The 21,893-nt window shown below is 43.4% G+C and overlaps 1 protein-coding gene across 1 annotated transcript in view; it reads right to left on the bottom strand.

The window, feature by feature from the left end:
• The window catches only part of VPS13D (vacuolar protein sorting 13 homolog D), a 238,051-nt gene that overhangs the window by 137,943 nt on the left and 78,215 nt on the right, over window positions 1-21,893 (bottom strand). The window contains exons 33-42 of the mRNA XM_081816824.1: window positions 20,568-20,723; window positions 19,206-19,416; window positions 18,610-18,684; window positions 16,108-16,314; window positions 14,845-14,934; window positions 12,024-12,164; window positions 9,385-9,507; window positions 6,929-7,003; window positions 3,176-3,281; window positions 2,013-2,165 (exon numbers count right to left, since the gene is read on the bottom strand). Coding sequence (XP_081672950.1) covers window positions 2,013-2,165; window positions 3,176-3,281; window positions 6,929-7,003; window positions 9,385-9,507; window positions 12,024-12,164; window positions 14,845-14,934; window positions 16,108-16,314; window positions 18,610-18,684; window positions 19,206-19,416; window positions 20,568-20,723 — 1,337 coding nt within the window. The remainder of the gene's footprint in view (window positions 1-2,012; window positions 2,166-3,175; window positions 3,282-6,928; window positions 7,004-9,384; window positions 9,508-12,023; window positions 12,165-14,844; window positions 14,935-16,107; window positions 16,315-18,609; window positions 18,685-19,205; window positions 19,417-20,567; window positions 20,724-21,893) is intronic.

The following is a 21,893-nucleotide window of genomic DNA, read 5'->3' as shown; positions in this document are numbered from 1 at the left end:
CATAACGACATAAAAACCCAGTTGGCTAAGCCTTTTGGTGATTACCTAATGCAAGAAAAATCAGGAGAATATTTTAACTGGGTGTTATACTTAAAACAAACGTGCGAGATCTGTAAAGCCTGAGCAAGAGTGGCATTTACCCTCCCTTTGCACAAACTTTGCAAATCCTGTGCACAAGCCCAGGTCCTTCCCCCATCCCCACCCCCACCTCCCCCTCTATAAAATCATGACGTCAGCTAGAGCTATTCCAGTGGGCTAGTAAAACTGCTGTACCAGCAATTTCATCATAAAACCATACTCTCGGAAATGCATAAAATGACATTTTGTTCTTGGTTCCCCTGTTGAATATCCTACTTCTTTCAGAACCACATTTCATTGTTTGGCTTTGGTCCTACAAGACTACAGACAGGTTATGAGAGACGGACCGCTCAGAGTTTCAGGGCTGAAGGGCTTGGCTGAAATTGGAGCAGAAGGCAGTGGGCAGAACAGGAGGAACAGGAGGAAATTGCACATTTAATTCTATTTTAGATTTTGCCTAATTCAAGCCAGAAGCCTGAAATGGGGAACTGGATTTGAAGCTGACAGGAAGGGGGGAGGGAGGCAGGGAGGTGGGGTACAGTGTGCCAAAGAGGGAAAAGCCAGAGAAGGTATTTATTTTGATGAATTCAAGCAGAACAGTGGGACTTGAAATGGGTTACCAGACATGTACGCCAGAACGGAAATGACAAAGAGGTCAAACCCTTTCTGACACAACGGAGGCAGAGCTGATGAAGAAATACAGCCAGCAGTTCTATAATTAGCTTCTCCAGGAACTCTGTGGAACAGGAACACGCCCACCACTCGTCCCTGGAAATTCTACCGTGGCTTCCAGGTACATGTGTCCGGCACGGTGATTTTATAAACTCGATCTTTCCTGTGCAGTCATGGGGGCGGGGAGGGGTGGGGTACAAGAGCGGAACCCGGCCCTGAGAGAATAATGTGTGCTGGTATGGGCTGTGCACAAGGAAGAACGGTTTCACTCGGGAGCACGTTTGCACACAAAGACTTCAAGCTCCATGAAGGCGTAAGAGCACAGAAGGCCGAAGCCGGGGTCTTCAATTTCAGCTCGGCTTGACAATGGATTGAGGCTCAAATGCTAAAATCTTAACCTATTCACTATCCACTGGAGAGCCCTTCCCCTTAAACATGTTTGCAAATAAAAGGACATTTTATGACCTCTCAGTAGCCAGACAGAACCTTCTTTCATGTTTTTTCCAAACCGCTGGCTGGCTGTTTCAACAGTGCACGGGCTAGCGGTCTCCCTCGATGAGTCAGTGCTATCCTCCTTAGAATCGGAATTTCTTATCATTGCTGGCCCTGCTTCCTGAAACCACCTGCTTGCTCAAAGAGCTATGTGGCACACACATATCTTAAAACCGAAATCAACATGCTTTGATAACCTTTTAAGAATAGCATGTCATTCCAGTTATGGGATGAACAAGTCACGAGGAGAAAAGGTACAGCCCAGGGAATACAGGTGGTGGCATTTTAATAATGCCACACGGTGACAGATGGTAGTCACAAGTCACACTTGTGGCGAGCACAGGATAATGTGCTCGAATCGCTATGTTGTACACCTGAAACTAATGTAATCTTATGTGTCAACCATACTACAATTTAAAAAAAAGGTAAAAACACACAAAAAACCCCGTCACCACTGCATCGTGAAAACCAGGCTCGGAGAGGAGACAATGAACTTGAGTGTTGTCACCTGCCTATGCCTCAACCAAATTATGGGCAACACACTGGCCCCATCACCTCTCATGTCAATTAAAGGGATAATTAATGGAAATAAGTGTATTTCCAAAATAGCAAAAGGAAACATTGGTTTTCAAAATACCTTTTAAAAAAATGAAACATTAAAATCATTAATAAAGGTAAGTGAAAAGGCAAAAAACTAGGGACAATCTTTTGTAACATACAGATCGATACAGTATATTTTGGGGAGAGGAAAAGAATGAACCACACTTTACCTGTGTCTAAGCTTTCCTCTTGCTTCAAATTCAAAGGGAATCTCTTCCCCGGTGAGGACTTCCCGCCATTCACTAACATTGTGAGCATCATCAAGAAATGTGCCATTGCCTTCTGGAACGAGCCCTGGACTCCCACTGTGGGACAGCGCAGCCCTGGAAACAAATCAGACAATACCAGCTTGTCTGTCTTTCTCTCTCAATTCCCTCTCACCCAGAGCTCGGGGCTGGGGGCAGAAACCCTCCTGGAGCTTGATCCACAGAAGCAGCCCAGAGAGCCTGGCTCCCTGGATGACCTAAAAGGTCAGGAACTGCCACGATCTTTGTGACAATCGCAGCATTGGTGAACCTTTAGAAAGAGCTGAAAGTGATCACCGCACTACCATGTACCTCCAGCAAGAGTCCAGTACATAGCGGGACATGTAAACTCAGTCATGAGTTTCAAAAGTAGTTTTTAAGTGACTATCTGGAATGTAACAGACCTAAACCACTTTTGAAAAACAAACATCTCCTCAGGAGCATTACCATACTTAGTGATGGCAGGAGAAAGGTGGCTTCGAATTGGCCAATTCTGTTATTTACTTCATGCACCTCGTTCCCTAAAGGGAAAGATCAGCATGTATTTGGAGGGGAGAGCCAAGGTCTACATGGGCAGGAAGCTGGTAGAGAACATCCTCACTAGGCCCAGGTAAATTCTCTTTTGTTCTCCAAGCTCCACCCATTTCCATCTGGGGTGAACTGTTTTCTGTTTGGGGAAATGGGAGGGGAATATGGGAGGTGTTTTCAAAGCCGTCTTGGAAGAAAAATGCAAGATATTTGGTTTAATAACCACATTCAGCTTCTTTTAAAAGGGGGGGGGGCCTGAGGAGAAAAGACGAGATGGCTTTTCCTTCCCACTTCCTACTCACATCCTTAATTTGCTTGACTTTTACCTTAAACATGGTGTGTACCAGGGCCGGGGTCATAATTTGGATATTTCAGACTCGGGACCTGCTTCTCCGGCTACAGTTTCCAACTCCGTCATAAATCTCAGCAAGTCAGCAAGTTATCGATTCAAATACAATCCTAAGAGCTTCCAGAAGGGGCCCACCTTGCACTGCTGGGCTGGTCCTGCAGAGCCTTTGGTGGCAGAAACGGCTCAGGGGGGCACACTCTGTGGGCCTTACCTGGTGGGCGTGGTGGTCAGGGTGGCAAACCACAAAGTGCAGCCTGTGTGGTTCCTCAGAGCAAAAGGGACAAACGGCTGCCGGCGCTTGGGGGTCTTCACCTCTGCTACGGGCAAAGATAGGAAGGCTGTTAGCACAGGCCTCTGCCTGGGAAGCAGAGACCCTCCCCAGACCTGCAAGCAGTGCCCCTGTCTCTCATGCAAAGGGGTGGACGGTGGAGGCCACAGACATGGAGCCACCACTGGTGTGTCGATGGGACACATGGGATCTCTGTGTCCTCTGCTGCCTGCTGTGTGGTGACGGTCCCCCCAACAACTGGCTGTGATGGGGGACAACTCCCAGACCCCAATCCTCCCACGACTCTCATGGGCCTTAACTCAGGAGAAGGCAGCAGGCCCTAACCGGGCTGGAATCAAGACAGAGAAATGGAACCCCACGAGTCCCAAGGAATATATTCTCAGTGAGTGACCCAAACCGTAGCAAGATACAGCGCACATACTTATTCCAACTTTGTCCAAGAAGATTCCCTTTCTATAAGGGCTACACTTCAGTCATACTACGCATCTTTTAACAAAAAACAAAAAACATTCTTTTCAACTAATAGCTTTTTCCCCCTCCCTGGAAGATCAGAAATATACTATCCCAAAACTTTTTAAATGGAATTTTTAGCTCATTTTTTTACATCGATACCACCACCGTCTGCTATTAGGTAGGCACTGAGGAGACTACAAAAGGAGCATAAAGTATGGTTTCTTTTCACAAAATAGCTTCTAAGCAGGGAAACTGGAAAGAAACACTGATCAATCCAAAAGTGTAAGTACCCATATTCCAGAGACCTGACTGTAACCAGAGAGAAGTGAGAGTCCATGTGGCCAGAAACGGCTTTCCAGTGCCCAGGCTGCCCTGAGATCCTTCTGCGGGCACCACTGCCCTGCCGTGTGGTCTGGCCTGGACCAGCATGGGCATGCCGAGGGGAGAGGCTCAGCTCCTCTTAGCAAGGGCCTGCACCTCCTCTCCTGGTCAGTGGGTCGTGGTGGTACTGAGACAAAGCGGGAGGTGGCGGCAGGAACCACCAAGGCAGCAGCCTTGGACTCCCACTGTGGGACAGCGCAGCCCTGGAAACAAATCAGACAATACGTGGCTCACGCCGCATGGACTCTACCGACAGAAGAGGGCATGGCCCACTCTTCCTGCGTGCCCAGCTTTAAAGCACAAAGACAGCCTGAGAAAGACCGGGACGCACATGGTCTGTGGCTGTGGAAAATGCCATCTCGAGGTGACCGCACCTGCCCACTGAGAACACTAGAGCAAAATTCAATGTCCCTTACAGGTCCACAAGGTTCCAGCAAAACAAGCAGCAAACCCTGCCTTCTCCCACAGCTAGAATAAGGCCTGGGCCAGGGTGATAAAGTCAGTAATCGCTACTGCCTTTTACAAAGTAATCACTTTTTTTTCTTCTCCTTTGTGTCTTCTAAAGTTTTCAGAAGTTTGTACTATAAAACGCTGCAAAGGGGCGCCTGGGTGGCTCAGTCGTTAAGCAACTGCCTTCGGCTCAGGTCATGATCCCAGAGTCCTGGGATCGAGCCTCACATCAGGCTCCCTGCTCGGCAGGAAGCCTGCTTCTCCCTCTCCCACTCCCCCTGCTTGTGGTTCCCTCTCTTGCTGTGTCTCTCTCTCTGTCAAATAAACAAATAAATAAAATCTTTAAAAAAAAAATAAGCTAAGGCAAGTTCTGTTTTGATAAGGATAGTGGCTGAATGGAGTCTGAGAAATAGTAATCCGATAAATAAACAAATAGTCTGCAGTGTGTCCCGACAATTCTGTGATTAGTCTTTAGAAACACCCCACATACTTCCGACAATAATCTCCTAGAATAACTCCTAGATAACCACCGAGAATACACCCATTTCTCATGCCAATGGCCTCACTTAGTTCCCAAGGTTGGCTTTAAAAAAAAACAAACATGACATCAAGTACAAAATTAAGGAGTAGCTGTGAGGCTGGTGACAAGAGCAGAGGGGGAGTAAAAGATTTAAGAGCTGTCTGCTGGCTAAACAGCACTTACTGTGCCACCTTAAAAGGCACCTCCCTCTCCAGGAGTGCAGGAGAGAGCTGCTTTACTACAGCAGATAAAGGACCCAGGAGGGAAAGGAGCCAGATGTGCTTTCATATCCCACTGTGAGCCAGACTGTAAGTTTCCATTTGCAAATTAGATTTAAAAAAGAACAGGTGGCAAATGGCTTTGATCACACCGTAATACAGAAGAAAGTGCTAGGAACCCATATAAAGACAGTCACAAGCATGTGGCTCTGGAATGAAGCAGTCAGGGTAGGCACACAGCTTTGGTCCCCAAGCTTCCTGTGCTGATTACACACACCAGCACAGACTTCAGCAGCCCACTTCGCTGAGAATAAATAACATGGGAGTGCTCACAAATCCAAACCCGACACCAGGGATAAAGCCGACATCTCCTGCACTAGGGTCCCAATCAACTGTGCACTTGTCTTCGGCACAGCACCAGAGAACCACATTCCCAAGTCCATCCAAGAGAGCAGTATTCCCTGGTGGCCCCAGAAAATCTGCCTCGAGTGACCAGACTTCACTCTGTCATAGGCTTAGAGAACCTAAGACTCCTCACGTGCAACTCAGGCTTCACGTGGCTGAGGAAATTTTTAGCCTGCTGGACTTGTTGCACAGAGCAATGTGGCCCTTATAAACAGTTTAAGTTTTCATGCTATAGAAGCATCCAGTCCCATCAGAAAGGACCTGGTTTGTAAATCATAAGAAATAGATCAAAGTCCCAGGCCTGCTACCAGCTGGTCATGTGCATGAAGGCAAATTACTTTGTCTCCCTCATCAGCTAAGGCACCCAGGCTGCTTAGCCCGAAAGATGAAATAACAGACGTAGAAAAGCTGAGCGCCTAAATCCGTTAATACATGAAGATTCAATCATGGGCTTCCTTTGTGAACCCTCCCCTACACATCCATCTCGGTAAAACCTTGCAGGAAAAACCCCTGTACTGCCCCCATGCGTGAACACCCCTAGTCTGAATCCCTGGTAGAGGAAGCTCAAAAGGTCTTTTTTACAAAATATATCATGACCCTGGCAGGACCTGGTGTTAGCCAAGTACAGACACATGCCGATTAAATCACACTCCTTCAAACAACTAAAGGAATGAACATCGTGGGATTCCCATTCATGGAGGTTTACGGTGTTTCCTATCATATTTACTTCAAGGGTCAGAGACAGAAATAGGGCACATTTTATTTTCTGTCTCTGAAGCACTTCAATTTATAGCTGAAGAAATCAAGGTTTGTGTCTAAGCAAATATTTACTGGTAAATTTTTTCTTCACTTGATTCCTGATCATGATAACGTCTACTCCACAGAGCCCCTTGCATTGCCATAAGAATAAGTGTTCACTGAGGATTCTATAAACAAAGACCTGTAGCACTGCCTGACAGAGAATGCTCTGCTCCATTTCCTCGCTTTTCAAAATGAGAAACCCTCCAATGCTGGGTATTTCTGCCCCATACACTGTGGAGCTGGCTCCATACCCTCCGAGGGTGAGGGTGGACGGAAGACACGGCACATCGCCCGCTCCTGATATAAGGCGTCATATTCATCAGCTGGAAGTGCTCTTAGTACTCAAACCTGGGGTATCCCATTCAGCTCCCATTCACAGAAAATTGATGTACAAGGCAGTTCTTCAAACAGGAAAATAAAACAAGCCCTCGCTTGGCTATACTGTACCTCTAGCATAGATCTGGTGCTCTAGGTTAGTCAGACTGGCTGTACTCCTAGTTCTAAGGTAGACAAGGGGGAGGCCTGGTAGACAGGAGAGACAAAGTTAGAGGGTAAGAATAAATATAGTGAATAAGAAGACTCACCTCCAAAACATAAGCACAACGAGAGTACATTACAAAAATAGCAAGCACCATGCAGTTCCAGGATCATTCCCGTCAGTGACTGCTAAGAGCTAAGAAAGTACATGACAAAGCGAGCGGGACATTTTTATGCTAGCTTTTACTGTGGAGGATGTGTCACAGCAGCGTGCTCCTGTTTTTCTCAACGGGGGAAAGAAAACACTGTCAACATTCTCTTTAACGGAATGACAAGTCTTGTGAGGCTTTTTCACTTGAAGTGTGTATGCTCTTCAACGGCGTGGAAAAGTTACCGAGACCGGGTGGCAGCTGCTCTGTTCCGACTCGGAAAAGGCAGTGCCGGGGGCGTGCTAATCCCCCGGGGTCCCGAAATTTCAAGGGAAAGAGTCAGTCTGCATTCCAAGTGTAAACAGTCTCCACCAAGGAGTTACGGCATAGTATTACTTATACTATAAATTAAACATGGAAGGTTTTAGAACGTTTACATTTGATATCTCCATCAAATGTCCTTTGAATACCAAACTAACAAACTGCATAAGGGGCCATGCTATGCGGGTCGACCTGCAGAAACGCAGCCCTTACTGAACAAAGCCAACAATGATGTAAAAAACGAGGCCACTGTTTTCTTTCCCCTGCTAAAGAAATAGTGAGAAATCAGCAGCTCCCTTAGGCTGAATTTCATTTTAAGGATCTCTATTTCAAGGGCTCATTTTGAAGCTGGCCTGAATGAAATGTACAAATTTGGGGGTGGGGGGGTGGGGAGGTGTAACTAAATGTTCATGAATAGGAGGACCTGAAAGATGTGATCTGTTCAACAAGGTTCAAGTCTACAGACTTTCAAGACAAATTCCCCACAATTAATTTAGTAGACCTGTTAAAAGAATACAATCCCATCTGCTACACGTGGTACCGCCCAGGAACGTCCAGTAGGAAAAAAGGTTTGGAAATTCAGGTATACTCACGTATTGTCTAATTAAAAAGATTTACTTTTGCAAGCCTAAGTAACCATAAAAATCTGTCAGTAAATAAAAATCCAGCTTTAATTTCACAACGGCATTTAACACAGAGAAGGCAGCTTATTAACTACAAAGAAAGAGGAGAAAGTGTTTTTTTTTAAAAAAGGTGGAGGGGTAGAGACAAAAGAAAATCCTTCATTGGATTCCTGAAATTAGGCCTTCCTCATGTTTACACTGCATCTGGATTTAAGATCCCCTTGTATGAATAATAATTTCCAAAACATACTCTCTAGGACACATTACATATTACAAAGATTATTTAGAGTCTTCTGGGTAGACTGTTACATTCTTTTTACACACAACTTGGGAAGGTTACAGGAGCCAGACTTGAAGCTGATGATATCTGAACAGCCCTGGCTCCTAAGCAATGACCTTAAGACTCAGAAGCAACAACTGGGGAATACAGAGAGCAAATATAGCTGACATTTCCTTGTCCCTCCTTCCAGAAGTACACAGCAGATAGAGTCCACTTCTACACCCTGAGGAGAGACGAACCCGTTCAAATACTTCACAAACTAAGAAAATCCATCTTCCCGTGACATGTTTGCAGACCAGATGGAATATTTAGGCATTCATGAGCTATGTGAAGTCCAGCCAGGACTCCCCAAAGAAACCACACTGAAAGAGTTGGGGCTGAGTTGAATTTGGAGGACAATGGCTTATGGAACAACTAAGGACTACACGGTTGGCCGCCCCAGTCTCCCCAGCTCTAAGGAAATCAGAGCTCCATGGTGAGGCATTAAATAAGGAAAGAAAACATCGTTAACAGAGAACAAACGGACTGCTTATTCTTCAAAAGGCTGGGTATTCAATTCTTTCCTACTTTATGAACAATACGGAGCCCTCCTTTTAACAATTTCTTCCATGTGGGATCCTGCCTGCCCTCCCCTCAAGAATATATCCAAACTCTGCACCTCTAGATTTGGAAAACCGAAAGGATAGCTTTTAAAATCCAGTCCAAAAGTCCAAATCAACTGGAAAGCTTTGCCAAGTTAAACACACTGACCAGTGGCTGATCTTGATGTGTTTCAGGCGCACAGCTCATATGCAATGTTACCAGAATTTAGAAGACTGTATATTGCACATCTTTTCTCTCCCACAAAGGTGGAATTGGAGCCCATATTAAAAATTCAGTATTTTGTGCCAGAAAAATGTCTCCTGCAAAGATTAAAACAGAACTATAGAAGACAGTCAGAATTTCCTGTAGGTTTTTTCACAGAAAATGATGATTCTATTTGGATTTCTCAATGAAACATGACTGTGTTGGTCAACAGTGATTTACTCAGACATGTGTAGAGAAAAATCTTACTTTGTCCAAAGCATGGAGGATCCACTGAAGAGCCCATCCAGTCTTCTGATGTGGTTGAATCTATCTCCTTTTCCTGCTTACAGTAATCTGCCATCCACGATTCCTTGGTACTTACATACTGGTCTAGAAAGAATTCCCCAAAGATATTAAGTATGGAAATAGAAAAGGTTGAGGGTTCAAGTCAAATAATTTCTATTCAGCAAAACTAGCTTTTGCTGAATGCTAACTGCGTGCTAGGCGCTCTGCTAGGTTCTCAGAAAGTCTGTCCACTGGAGAACTCAGGCTCCACTGGAAGAAATCAATGTTAGCCAAGCAACCATCACCACAGAACCATAATGCGGAAGGAGCTAAAACAAGGACATCAATAAAATTTTACAGGAGCACAGAACAGGGGAAGATTCACTCTGCTCTGGCAGAAGTGGCAGAGTACACACCAAGATCCACAGGAATCTTCAGAGGTGTGGGGACCTTTGTTCTGGGTCGTGAGGAACGAACACAGGTCAGAGATCAGGAGTTTACCTACCAATGGGATTAAGGGTGTGGAGACACCCCAGGCCAAGAGAACAGCATATACAAAGATTTTATTTTATTTTGAAGATTTTATTTATTTGACAGAGAGAGAGACACAGCGAGAGAGGGAACACAAGCAGGGGGAGTGGGAGAGGGAGAAGCAGGCTTCCCTCTGAGCAGGGAGCCCGACGCGGGGCTCGATCCCAGGACCCTGGGATCAGGACCTGAGCCGAAGGCAGTTGCTTAACGACTGAGCCACCCAGGCGCCCCTACAAAGATTTTAAAGACATGAAAGTACACAGTCCTTTTAGAAAACACTGAATACCTTGGCGTGACTCTGGCCCAACATACTAGGGTAGGGACATAGCAAAGCAGTCTAGAAAAGAGAAATAGTTTGTGAAGCGTACGCTATGTCATGCTAAGGGACAGGGTTTCGAGACAGAAAAACCAGTGAGGAAGCTGTTTAAAAAACAAACAAACAAACAAAAAAACACCAATCTCAGGAAGCTGAAATCTAGCGGACAATTCTCCAGGAGTGATTTTACAGTTTTGAGAGGAGAAATATAACGGGAAGGGCAGGTTAACAAAATAATTATGATGCACCACCCCTGGATAAAGACCTTTTCTACTAATTAAGGTATGATATTTTTTAGAACAGAAATTATTGGTTTCTGGTTTTCATTTCCAATAGTTGGCTATATATAAGATTTACTTAAATACTAAGAGGTCACAGTAACATTTCTGGGTTTCAGCACAGTATTAGGAATAAGGAATTGGAGGTGAAAAAAACAACAGCTTTACCAGAGACAAGAATGCCTTTTGGAAGCCATTTTTAAATAGACAGATGCTCATCAGAAATATCAATAAAATTCTTTTGTTGGAAGTAAGTTCTTTTTTATTGTAGCTTTCTAAAACACCACCCTAAACTTTATCTAAACTTCCAGATGAACACCTTATAGAAGAAATGACACAGGATCAAAATAATACAGTACAGAAGGATCATCAGATCAATTATCTGGGCAAATTTCCTGAATGAAATCTGATAATGTAAAATGGTGGTTTTATAATTTGGGGATCAATGAACTTATGGTCTCATTTCACTATACATTCTCTTCATCTCATTCTGACATGGAATAAGCCAATGGATATCCTACGAGCCTCGATCACACGCACTGAAGAAAGTTCACAGATGTGCAACAGTAGTGTTATCACTCAGATAACTACAGTATTATCAAAAATCAGATCATGTAGATCAATAATTCAAACAGTGAGTGTGGGTTTTGATAGCAAAGGTAGGCAACACCTGATTGCATGATAACATTACTCTTCTCTTAGATGACATAAATACAAGCATAGGGTGGTTCCGACTCACCAAATCGAGTCGGGAACATACATTTCAAGGTTTTCAAAGAAACGTTCAGAACATGCATCGTTAGCTTGGCAACCCTTCAACCCAGTGATTTTCAGAGTCAGGTCAACATGATAACTTGATGGGACACAGTACAGGCCACTTATCCTACTGTAAAGACAATGTCAAAACTATACCTTTTAAGGGGGCGCCTGGGTGGCTCAGTTGGTTAAGCGACTGCCTTCGGCTCAGGTCATGATCCTGGAGTCCCGGGATCGAGTCCCGCATCGGGCTCCCTGCTCGGCGGGGAGCCTGCTTCTCCCTCTGGCCCTCCCCGCTCTCATGTGCTCTCTCTCATTCTCTCTCTCTCAAATAAATAAATAAAATCTTTAAAAAAAAAAACTATACCTTTTAAGAATTATTCTGTGTGTGAGTAGCCCGAAAGAAGTGAATCTAAACTCACTCCTAGGACATTTAAGAAAAACCTGTGACCACGCATCATCAGGGAGAGAGTTCATCCCAAACAGAGAGAGAGTTATGTTTCCCAAATAGTCTGAGCTCTTGCTTGATCACTGATAGCATTAACAAGGGTGCCAACTCTGCAGCAATGGGCTGAAAAGAACCATGAGGCCCGGCTAGGGTTTATCAGGAAAGCAGCCTCGGTGAGTAAGTGATGTCCAGTGTGGGCCCAGGTATTTGCTAAACCAGGATTAACAGTCTTCTAGACAAGGAACTTATGTACAGAAAGGTACTGATCTTCTAGAGACAACTTTCCACTCACCAATTAGCACAGAGGTGATGTTGATATCCAAACGGGGTTTGGCCTTGGCTTCCAGCTTCAGTCGAGGAGGATGGAGACGACTAGCTGCCTGCTGTTGCCAAGATACAGAGCATGGCCATGGCTCAATAAATGGCTCCCAGCCTAAGAGAACACAGGAAATAAGACATCTGTTATGCAGATATCAAGAGTTTATAGGGGAACACTGTTCACAAATGCTCAGCAAGGACAAACTACAGCTTAACAGCTTTCTATTTCCAATGTGATTTCACAGTGAAAGCACCATCTTCAGCTACAGGTCACCCTACAGATGTCTGTGCTGTCTAGAGGATGTGAGTGGAAGGACAGACACGTGCCCCACATGGTCTTCCAGAGGAGGGAGGAAGAAGGGCACAGAGTATATGTGCCCTCTCTCTTAAAGAGCAGGCAGGATCTGCTTTTGATCCCCTCAAGGTAGAAAAAGGAGTCTCGGACTCAGGATGCAAAAGTACTACCGGTGGCTGAAGTAACCCTTAAATCTGATTCTCCTGCCAACATCAAGAATCCACCGATTGAAGAAACAGGTACAGCATAATTGGATATTCATCAGCTTAAGTTCTTCAAATTTCTAATCTTAAAATGTCACATGTACAAAAGGTATGGAAATAACGTCTACGTGTGATTTAAAGAATAAAATTACTATAAGCACTCATGCAGCCACTATTCAGCTTAAGAAACAGAAAATTAAAAGTCCCTTTGAAGCCTCTGAGTGCCACTCTCCCGTGTCAGGCCCCCTTCCCACCAACCCTCTCCCACCCAACCCCAAGTAAACATTAGTTTGCAGCTTTTTTTATTGTAGCTTTCTAAAACACCACCCTAAACTTTATCTAAACTTCCAGATGAACACCTTATAGAAGAAATGACACAGGATCAAAATAATACAGTACAGAAGGATCATCAGATCAATTATCTGGGCAAATTTCCTGAATGAAATCTGATAATGTAAAATGGTGGTTTTATAATTTGGGGATCAATGAACTTATGGTCTCATTTCACTATACATTCTCTTCATCTCATTCTGACATGGAATAAGCCAATGGATATCCTACGAGCCTCGATCACACGCACTGAAGAAAGTTTAGTTTAGTTTAGTTTGCTCTTCTTTATAGTTTTACCACACACATGCATTTCTTCAGAACATGCTGGTGAGTTTGTCCTACTGGGGATCTTTACATAAATGGAATCCAGCCATACGCGTTCTTCTGCAAGTTTCTAATTTTGCCCAACAGCGTGCCTCTGAGATTCACTCACATCACTGCCACGTAGCTGCGGCACACTTATTTTCCAGTGAATTATAATCCACTTATGGATACACCACAATCTATGTATTCATTCTACTTCTGCGAAATATTCCCTTGAGGCCACAGCTTTATAGCTATGAGGAGGAACACCACCACAGTCTCGTACTTGTTTCCGAGCACACGTGGGCCAGAGAGCCTCTGGGGTATAGACCTAGAAGGAGTGTAATGCTTATAGTCAACCTTGCTACACGTCAGATTGTTTTCCAAAGTGGTTGCACCAACTTCCAATTCTAATGGCTAGAAGTTAGAGTTCTGTGGCTCACAGCAGGGTCACACTTAATTTTTGCCAGTCTGCTGGATGAGAAAAATGGTACCTCCCTGTGTTTTTAAAGACTCCACTTTTCAAGACAGTTAATTTTTAACAGTTTTCTAACTAGACTCCATCAGCCACAGATCAGGTGATTGACCAACAGAAATCCAATCCAATATGTAGCATCAAGTAAGTACATTTGTCTCCTCGCACCATTTGGCACTTAGTGACCTGAATGTGTTCACACAACTTTAAAACTAAGCAAGATTTGCTCTGGGAAAATATATGATTCTCAGAAAAATGGCTTCCATATGCCCTGTAAGAGTCTCTCTCAACTAGTAAGACTTGGATCAGTATTCTAAAGTTAAACATGCTGAACGGTTAGGAAATCAGAGTGCTACCACTCTTAGAAAGTGAATCCAGAACACGGAGAGGAAAATGCTAACTAACATACAGAAGTAAATGCGACACGTACTCTAGAACCATCGGCGGCAGCAGCACAATTAATGACGCTTCGTTCTCCAGTGAAATCAGAGAGCGGTCGCTCTGAGGCCTAAGCCTTGGGTTGTGCCACTCTACTTCGTCCACACCTACTAAGAACTCTCTTAAGGCAGAGAACTTCACACTCAAACTGCTCAGCCCTAGTTTACCACACCGCCTGAATGTCCATATGTATGGGCCCTTACCTTGATCCTCCCAGCAGATGGAAAGAAACCTGAAAAAGCTTTGCAGTGTTATCCAGGTTCTATGTCTCCAGAAGAATCACCTGCTCTGATCAACAATGTTTTGCTTGAGGGAGTAGGGTATGGCAGATTATACATTATCACTGGCTCAGGATGCTTCTAATGAAACAGGTCCAGCGAGGAGGAAGGATGCTTGACGTGTAAAATGCTTATGGTCAGAAATCTCCCTTGAAATCTAGCTTCTATCAGGGCCAGACAAACGATCCTTTGCTCCTGAGCAATTCCATGTTCTAGAATGAGCCAACCTCCAGCATCAAAAAGAATTAACTAGGAAAACTTCTTTTTAAATAACTCAGTCGCAACATATCAGATATGTTAGAGAAAAGAAAAATCTGTGTCTTTTGTGCCTAGGCAGTCACTTGTGTTTCACCTTTCCCTGCTCAGCCCCACCCACCCCCTTTCCCTCATGCAAAATTTATGTAGAAAGAGGCCCAGGCAAATACTGAAGTGTGGTTTTTAAACCCCATAATCACATACGCTTAGGTACTGACCTGACAGAGCGCGGTTGTAATAATCTCCGGAGAGGGTGAAGTGGGCGTACCCTTCAGGGCTAGCTCTTGCTTGCTGCAGAAAAGTCAGACCTGCAAAGAAAGCACACCTTACAGCAGCGGCGGGGCAAGAACAACCAGAACGTTCTTTCTTGGATTAAGTCTCAGTGAAGAGACGGACGTGAAACATAGCTGATACTGATGACCTCATAGGAAAGCACATGCAAAATCTTGATATTTTGTTCATCATGGGCTTTCTGCACGAATTCTGATTTTTTTAAAAACACTGTGTTAAAATGTTATTTGTCTTAATTCCTGAGTTTCTTGGCACCCCTTTCACTGGCGTGCCTGAGGCAAAGGCCTCCTCTGCCTCCTTCCCGTCCCAGCCCAGCCCCGGCACCCACGTGTCTCTGTGTATCTCAAGTCTGCAGGAACATAAAAAACAAATATGAGCTCAAAATTTTAAGATTACTATAGAAAAATAAGAAGTAATTATTCCCCACAGAAGACAGTCAAAATTCCAGCTGTTACTCTCCACCACGTGGCCCTTGTGGGGCCTTGAAGCACACGGAAAAGGAAGCCTCTCTCGTGCACAGAGGCCCACCTCAATCCCCGGGACAGAATCTTCCTTGAAGGAAAAAGAGGCTGGCAAGGTCAAACAGTGGAAAATTGAATGTAAACCCAGTGGTGAGATTTTCACATACTCTCCACAGAAGCCCCATCTGACACTGCCTGAGATGACACGGTTGAGGAGGAGGTTCTCGTCCCCTCGTCCCCTGCTACTGAAGGACAGCTCTCAGGGCCCTAGGAGGACACTGTGAGGTGAACGTTCTAGTAAGACTCTGTGTGCTTTCTTTTCAGACATACATAGGGCAGAGCATTTTCTGAGTTTATCTTTTAAATGCCTCTAATAACAGCACTCCCTGTAGTCTTTAGATACATAAAAAAATAAACAAAACGGAGACATCAGGAATTATTTAGGTAGAGCTGTTAATATAACAGAAATTTCATCAATGACAATGTCTATTATTCCCAAACTAGAGGCTGAAGGCCACATATGGCAAATAAATACACATTTCTTTAAAATACAAATAATGAAAAACAGATGTAAAACCATTATCTAAATTTCACCCATACTGCTAAGTGGGGAGCATGAATATCTCACACACACACACACACACAAACACACATACAAGACGGGCCCCAAATAACTCAGCTATCACTGTAAATCTTCAAGACGAATCTGAACATCAGGAAAACACTCACGGGAAAAGGTGAGCTCAGCCAGAGGGACGTCACAGTCCATGCAGTCGTCGATGAAGCAGATGCACACGCTCTCGGCTTTCACCTCCACTCCAGAGATTAGCCGCGCCACCACGGGCCCCTGGCTCTCGCGGCCACTTGAAGCCAGGGAAAGAGACTTCAGAGGTTCGGCATTCTTAAACAACCAACTTGCTGCCTTTTTCAGTTGGCCTTCAAGAAAATTTAAAGGTGATCAGTTCAGCCAGTTTGCACAGCTACTCAAGCAGCTCATAGAGGAAACGTTTTTAGGAACCTACTGGACAGCCCAAGAGAACCCTGCTCCCAGATGTACTTACTCTTAGACTTAAAAAAGAAGGAAAAAACTAGCATAATGACAGGAATTCTACTTCTAGGCAAACAGAACGAAGCCCCCTTGCACACCTTCCACTCAAGTTCACCACCCTTCGTGATCTGGTTCAAAATGCCTCCAGGAGCCATCCCTCCTCTACTAAGACATCTGTCGGAGGAGAAGAGAGGAGAGGAAGAGACAGGGTCCAAATTCTAGATGTCACTCGGTAGGGAAGTATGCAGTCTTGCGTGTACTGATGTGCGACTTTGTGACTGTTCTCAAATGTCTTACTCTGTACACACCATGTCTTCTCAACCAATCAGGCATTCCTCAAGAACAAAGAGCGATGAGAAGGGCATGTGCGTAATATACAACTGTTAAAATAACAGCCCCCTGAACACTACCAGATTGCTAAAGCTATAAAGGAAAGGAAATCAATGCAACCCCATATCTATAAATTACTAGAGGCCAGTACACGGCACAGGGATAAGTGGTTAAGGGCACGCGCTCTAGAAGAAGATGGCCTGGCTTCTGATTCCAGCACCTAGAGGATGCTGAATCTTGGGCAAGCTACTTGGTGTCTGTGCCCAACAACACGCACTCACAGGGCTGCTGCAAGGAGGAAACAGACGAGTACATGGAAAGTTCTCCTACGAGCAGAGCCTGGCACGTATCAAAGACTCTACTGATATTAGTTGCTGTTATCATTTTTGTGACTGATGGAATGACACCTTAGCTACTAAAGAAATAAAAGTTAACAAAAATCGAAAACACTCTTGGAAATTAAAAAGAAATGTTATGTTAAAGAAAGAGAGAAAAGAATAGAAAATGTAAACACTAAGTTAATTAAACTAACACACAGTGACGTCTAGGTAAAAACAAAGCTAAGGAATGCAAGATAACTAGATCCGCTTTCATTTTTTTTCCAGAAGGAAAAAGGAATAGTTAATGTGAATAATCGTGTGGCAAGACTAGCATTTTCACACCTAATTGGTTGGAGTTCAGCCTGGTACATTTTAGACAAAGATTTGTCAAGTTGAGTAAAAAGCCTGAAAAATGTATCTACACCCTTTGATCCAGTATTTATACTACTAGGTCTCTCCACCAAGGAAATACTAAAAGAGCCAGACAGAAGTTCATACCAAAAAATATTTATTACAGAACTGTGTATATTTAAAGAATGAAAAACAAAGAATAGTTAAAATGTATCATTAGGTCAATGTAAAAAAATTCAGTATTTATAAATAATTTTAATGACATGGGAAGATGATATTAGTATACTGTAATAAATTTGCAATTGTAATTCAAGAAAACTGTATTATAAAAGAGGCTATACAATCGTATTTGCAGTACACTCTGCCAACATACACGATATTATACGTATATATGTACATATATACGTATGGATATATATAGAAAGTAAAGAAGTAGAGAAATGTACACATAAGTACAGACTAGAAAAAAATACAGCTTTCGCTTTATCTTCCTGTTTTAAGAAAAAGGGCAACACAGAGGAAGGTGGTGGTAGAAAGAACACAGGCAGACTTGGCTTTCAGTCCATCTTAGCCCCTCACTAACAGGTGGACCGCAGACCAGTTTACTTAACCTATCTGAGCCAGTTTCCCTACCTGACCTGAAGCAGGGATAATAATGCCCACCTCGAAGGGCTATGAAGATTCCATAAGAAAACACAGGATGAGGCACACGGGAGCTCAGCGGTCATGCCTACCAGATCACCACCATTACCATGACCACCGGCAACACTGGCTAACAGCATCAGAGCACCTGCCATGTGCCAGGCACTTTCCCGAAGTGCTTTGTAGACAGTGCCTATTTATATCAAACCTCCAAGGGAAGTCCTCTTCTCCTTTTTCCAGATAAGGAAGCACTGGTACAGAGAGGCTAAGTGACTTGCCTAAGTCACTAATAAGTAATCAAAAAGCAGCACAGTAAAGACCGGAAGCATCGGCTCCAGAGCCCATGTTCTTATCCACTATGAAATACTGCTGCTCCTCATTATGCCCAGTCCAAGATCATGGTCAGCCCACAGAAAACCACAGAGGGGCTTCAAAATACAGTCCGGCTCTCTAAGTCCCCTTGTGGGACCAGTGGGGGAAACGGGAAGCAAGCATATAATCAAGATGAACAACAGGTATGGAAACCCTTGTGCGAATTACCTTGGCACACCAAAAGGGCTTTGCGACAATCATCCATGCTGAATCCAAGCTCCTGCAGTCTAGCCAGCTGTAACTCTAGAAAAAAAAGTACATAATTTTTATAAATAATTTTACGTAAATGAGTCCACTGACTAATTAAAGGGAAAAAAAAAAAAGAAATTCAGAAGCTTGTATAGCTAAAACATTCCATTTCTCTAGGCAAAAATGGGCTCCGGCCTGGAGACTTACCGAAGTTCACCCTGAAATTTTTAAGAGTCTTTTCCCTATAGTGACTGTGTTTGTAAAAGCTTAAAACTGAAATTTAGTATTATCCACATAACAATGGAGGGAAACTCCATGTTTAAAACTAAACCTTAGCATTATCCACAGAACTCTGGAAGAAATGGTAAAAGAAAAACTAGTGTAAGCTAGAGCAGTCGGTTTGGGGTGTTGTATTTGTTCTTAAAATTTTTAAATTACAGCATCATACTTATAATTACACTTAATGGCATACACTTATACTCTGAACAATTTAATTGTGCAAAAGACAATCTTAACAGTTAACCAGAAGGGGAGCTATTAGGCAGACTGAATGGGTTTCACAGTTCAACACCTACCCAAGACAGGATCTAGGGTATGTCTTGTCCCTTCTCTGATCTCCTCTCCAGCCCGAGACGTGCCGGAAAGGTAACTGCTAATGGAGCTGGTTTCCAAGGCCACTGGGTCCGGCGCTGCAGCGTTAGCTTGCTCTGGGATGGATTTTGCAATGGCAAGAAACAGCTGAACATCATTGTAGGAGAGTCTGATATCCAGGGCTTGTAACTGAATCTAACAAAATTGAAAAGGTGGCAGTTTTTTCAAGTTGCATTTGCTTTTACGCCCACACCTCTCACGTGTATGTATAGTTCCCAACTCAAGTTCTAGAAGTCCCACAGACACTATATTAATTTTTCATTCTGAAGACTGGAAAGATCTTGAAAGTAAGCACCAAGGACCATGAGGTAAGACATCTCTGCTACGAGGTCGAATGTTTACAAAACTGCACCAAATAAAAAATAAAAAGCTAGGAAATTTACTACAGCAATGAATATTTCAGTCAGATGATTTCCTTACAAGGAGATTAATCATCAAATAAGAGAATCAGAAAATGGCTCTGGATCACCTATTAGCAGCATTCTGTGAACCCATTTTGCTTTGATCAATTTAATTTTTTTTTTAAAACTCTGAACCCAACTGACCACTCAACAAAAAGTTACCTCTTCTCTCTCCAAACATCACCTTAAATGAGTCCAGTGCCACACTAATATTTCCCCATATCCAGCCTCCCTCCGACATGAACAACACAGAGGCCGGCAGTAAGCAATACAGACACCAGCACAGGACCACCTAAAACTGGGGTAACTGCTGGAATGTCTCGGGGTGCTACTTGGTTGACTACTTATTCCGTCTTTAAAGATTAAAAAACCATGGTTCCAATGGATTAATTGTTCGTCCTCAGCCAAGGAATAAAACGCCACGTCCTTTTGCCTTCCTTCCCCAGCTTCACCTTGCATCCTCTGTGCTCCCACATGCACGTCTTTGTCCTGGTGAGACCTCCCTCTGCTTCGTGTCGGCTGGGCCCCTTCGCCCCTGACTTAACCTCTTCCTAATGTGGGCTGCTACCCTCCTCTGCCTACTGACATCCTGTCCCTCTGCTCAGACTCGCCCTACCTTTGCTTCCACCCACAATCCAGATTCCTCCCTCTGCTGCGTTCTGCTTTCTGTCAACTTTCACAGAACTTCAAGATGATACCAGACAGTGAATGGGTCTTTTATTCTCCACAGGACTGAAAGATTTTCTAGGACAGAGACAATGTCATATTTCTTTTGTATTTGCCGAAGTGATGAAAATACTGAGTTCAGCAGAGCAAGTATGTCACGTTCAGGCACAGGCAGTGTTTGAGAGTGTATCGATGTGTCTATAGATTTTTCATCATTACCTCTAAGATCGGTGGGAAATCTTCACTATTGAATGCATCCATCAATCCTGAACTATTCTGGTAAGAAGAATTCCCCACCAGCTCCACTTGAATTTGAACTGGATCAACAATTGAAAGAGCTGTATCGTGCTCATTCCCTAGTCGGCACGAAAACACCTAGAGAATGAAATGCAGTATAGGAAGAATTAATGTCTGATTTAGAAGAGTCTAAACATCAGCAGAAAAAAAACCACTATCTTGATAGCCATCAGCTCCGTGTTATCAAAAGACCCATAACAACTGGTGAAATAAATACTGTCAAGAGGGGGGCCGGCATTCTTGCCCACGGCCAAGAGCGTGGGCAGTGGTTCCCCCCCACTTATAAAAGGCAGATCACTGACACATGGCAAAAGGCCTAAAAATCTCACATCCCTTGATTCAATAATCCTACTTCTTTCTAGGAACTAGCCAATGGAAATAATGCAAAACACAGAAAAAAAAAATCACTGAACCATTATTTAATAGTTAATAAAAAAAAAAAATTCAGAGCAACCCAATCATTTAAAAGTGACAATTAAAAAGACCACATGGAATGTTACAATATGGACTATGTGAACAAGCAGCCCAATCAAAATAATACTATACCATGACTTTAAGGAAAGAAACACATCAAAATGTCAACAGAGATTCCGGACAAAGGGATTGGTAATTTTCTCCTCCCCTCCCCCAATTTGATGTAATATAATTATTACTTTCATAATTGAAAATAAATACATTAATTACTGAAGCTGGGTGATAGGTATATAGGGGCTCATTATATTAATCTGTTTACTTGTATATGTTTGAAATGTTCTATAATAAAAAGTTTAATAATAAACATATTTATGGAGAGAGAGAAGGGAGAGAAGACTCCCATTCTAGGACCAAATTATCTTTGTACTTCCAGAACAGTACAGAAGACCAAAATCTATAAAGAACTTATCAAACTCAACACCCAAAAAAACAAATAATCCAGTTAAGAAATGGGCAGAAGATATGAGGACATTTTTCCAAAGAAGACACCCAGGTGGTCAACAGACACATGAAAATATGCTCAACATCACTCATCGTGGGGGAAATACAAATCAAAAACCACAATGAGATACCACCTCACACCTGTCAGAATGGCTAAAATTAACAACACAACAAACAAAAGGTGTTGGTGAGGATGCAGAGAAAGGGGACCCTCATACACTGCTGGTGGGAATGCAAACCGGTGCAGCCGCTTTGGGGAAAGTATGGAGGTTCCTCAAAAAGTTAAAAATAGAATTACCCTATGATCCAGAAATTGTACTACTAAGTATTTGC

Source organism: Leptonychotes weddellii, chromosome 4, assembly GCF_054177405.1.
Source record: "Leptonychotes weddellii isolate Sample4059 chromosome 4, ASM5417740v2, whole genome shotgun sequence".
Taxonomy (NCBI): domain Eukaryota; kingdom Metazoa; phylum Chordata; class Mammalia; order Carnivora; family Phocidae; genus Leptonychotes; species Leptonychotes weddellii.
This window is presented reverse-complemented; position numbering and strand designations above follow the sequence as displayed.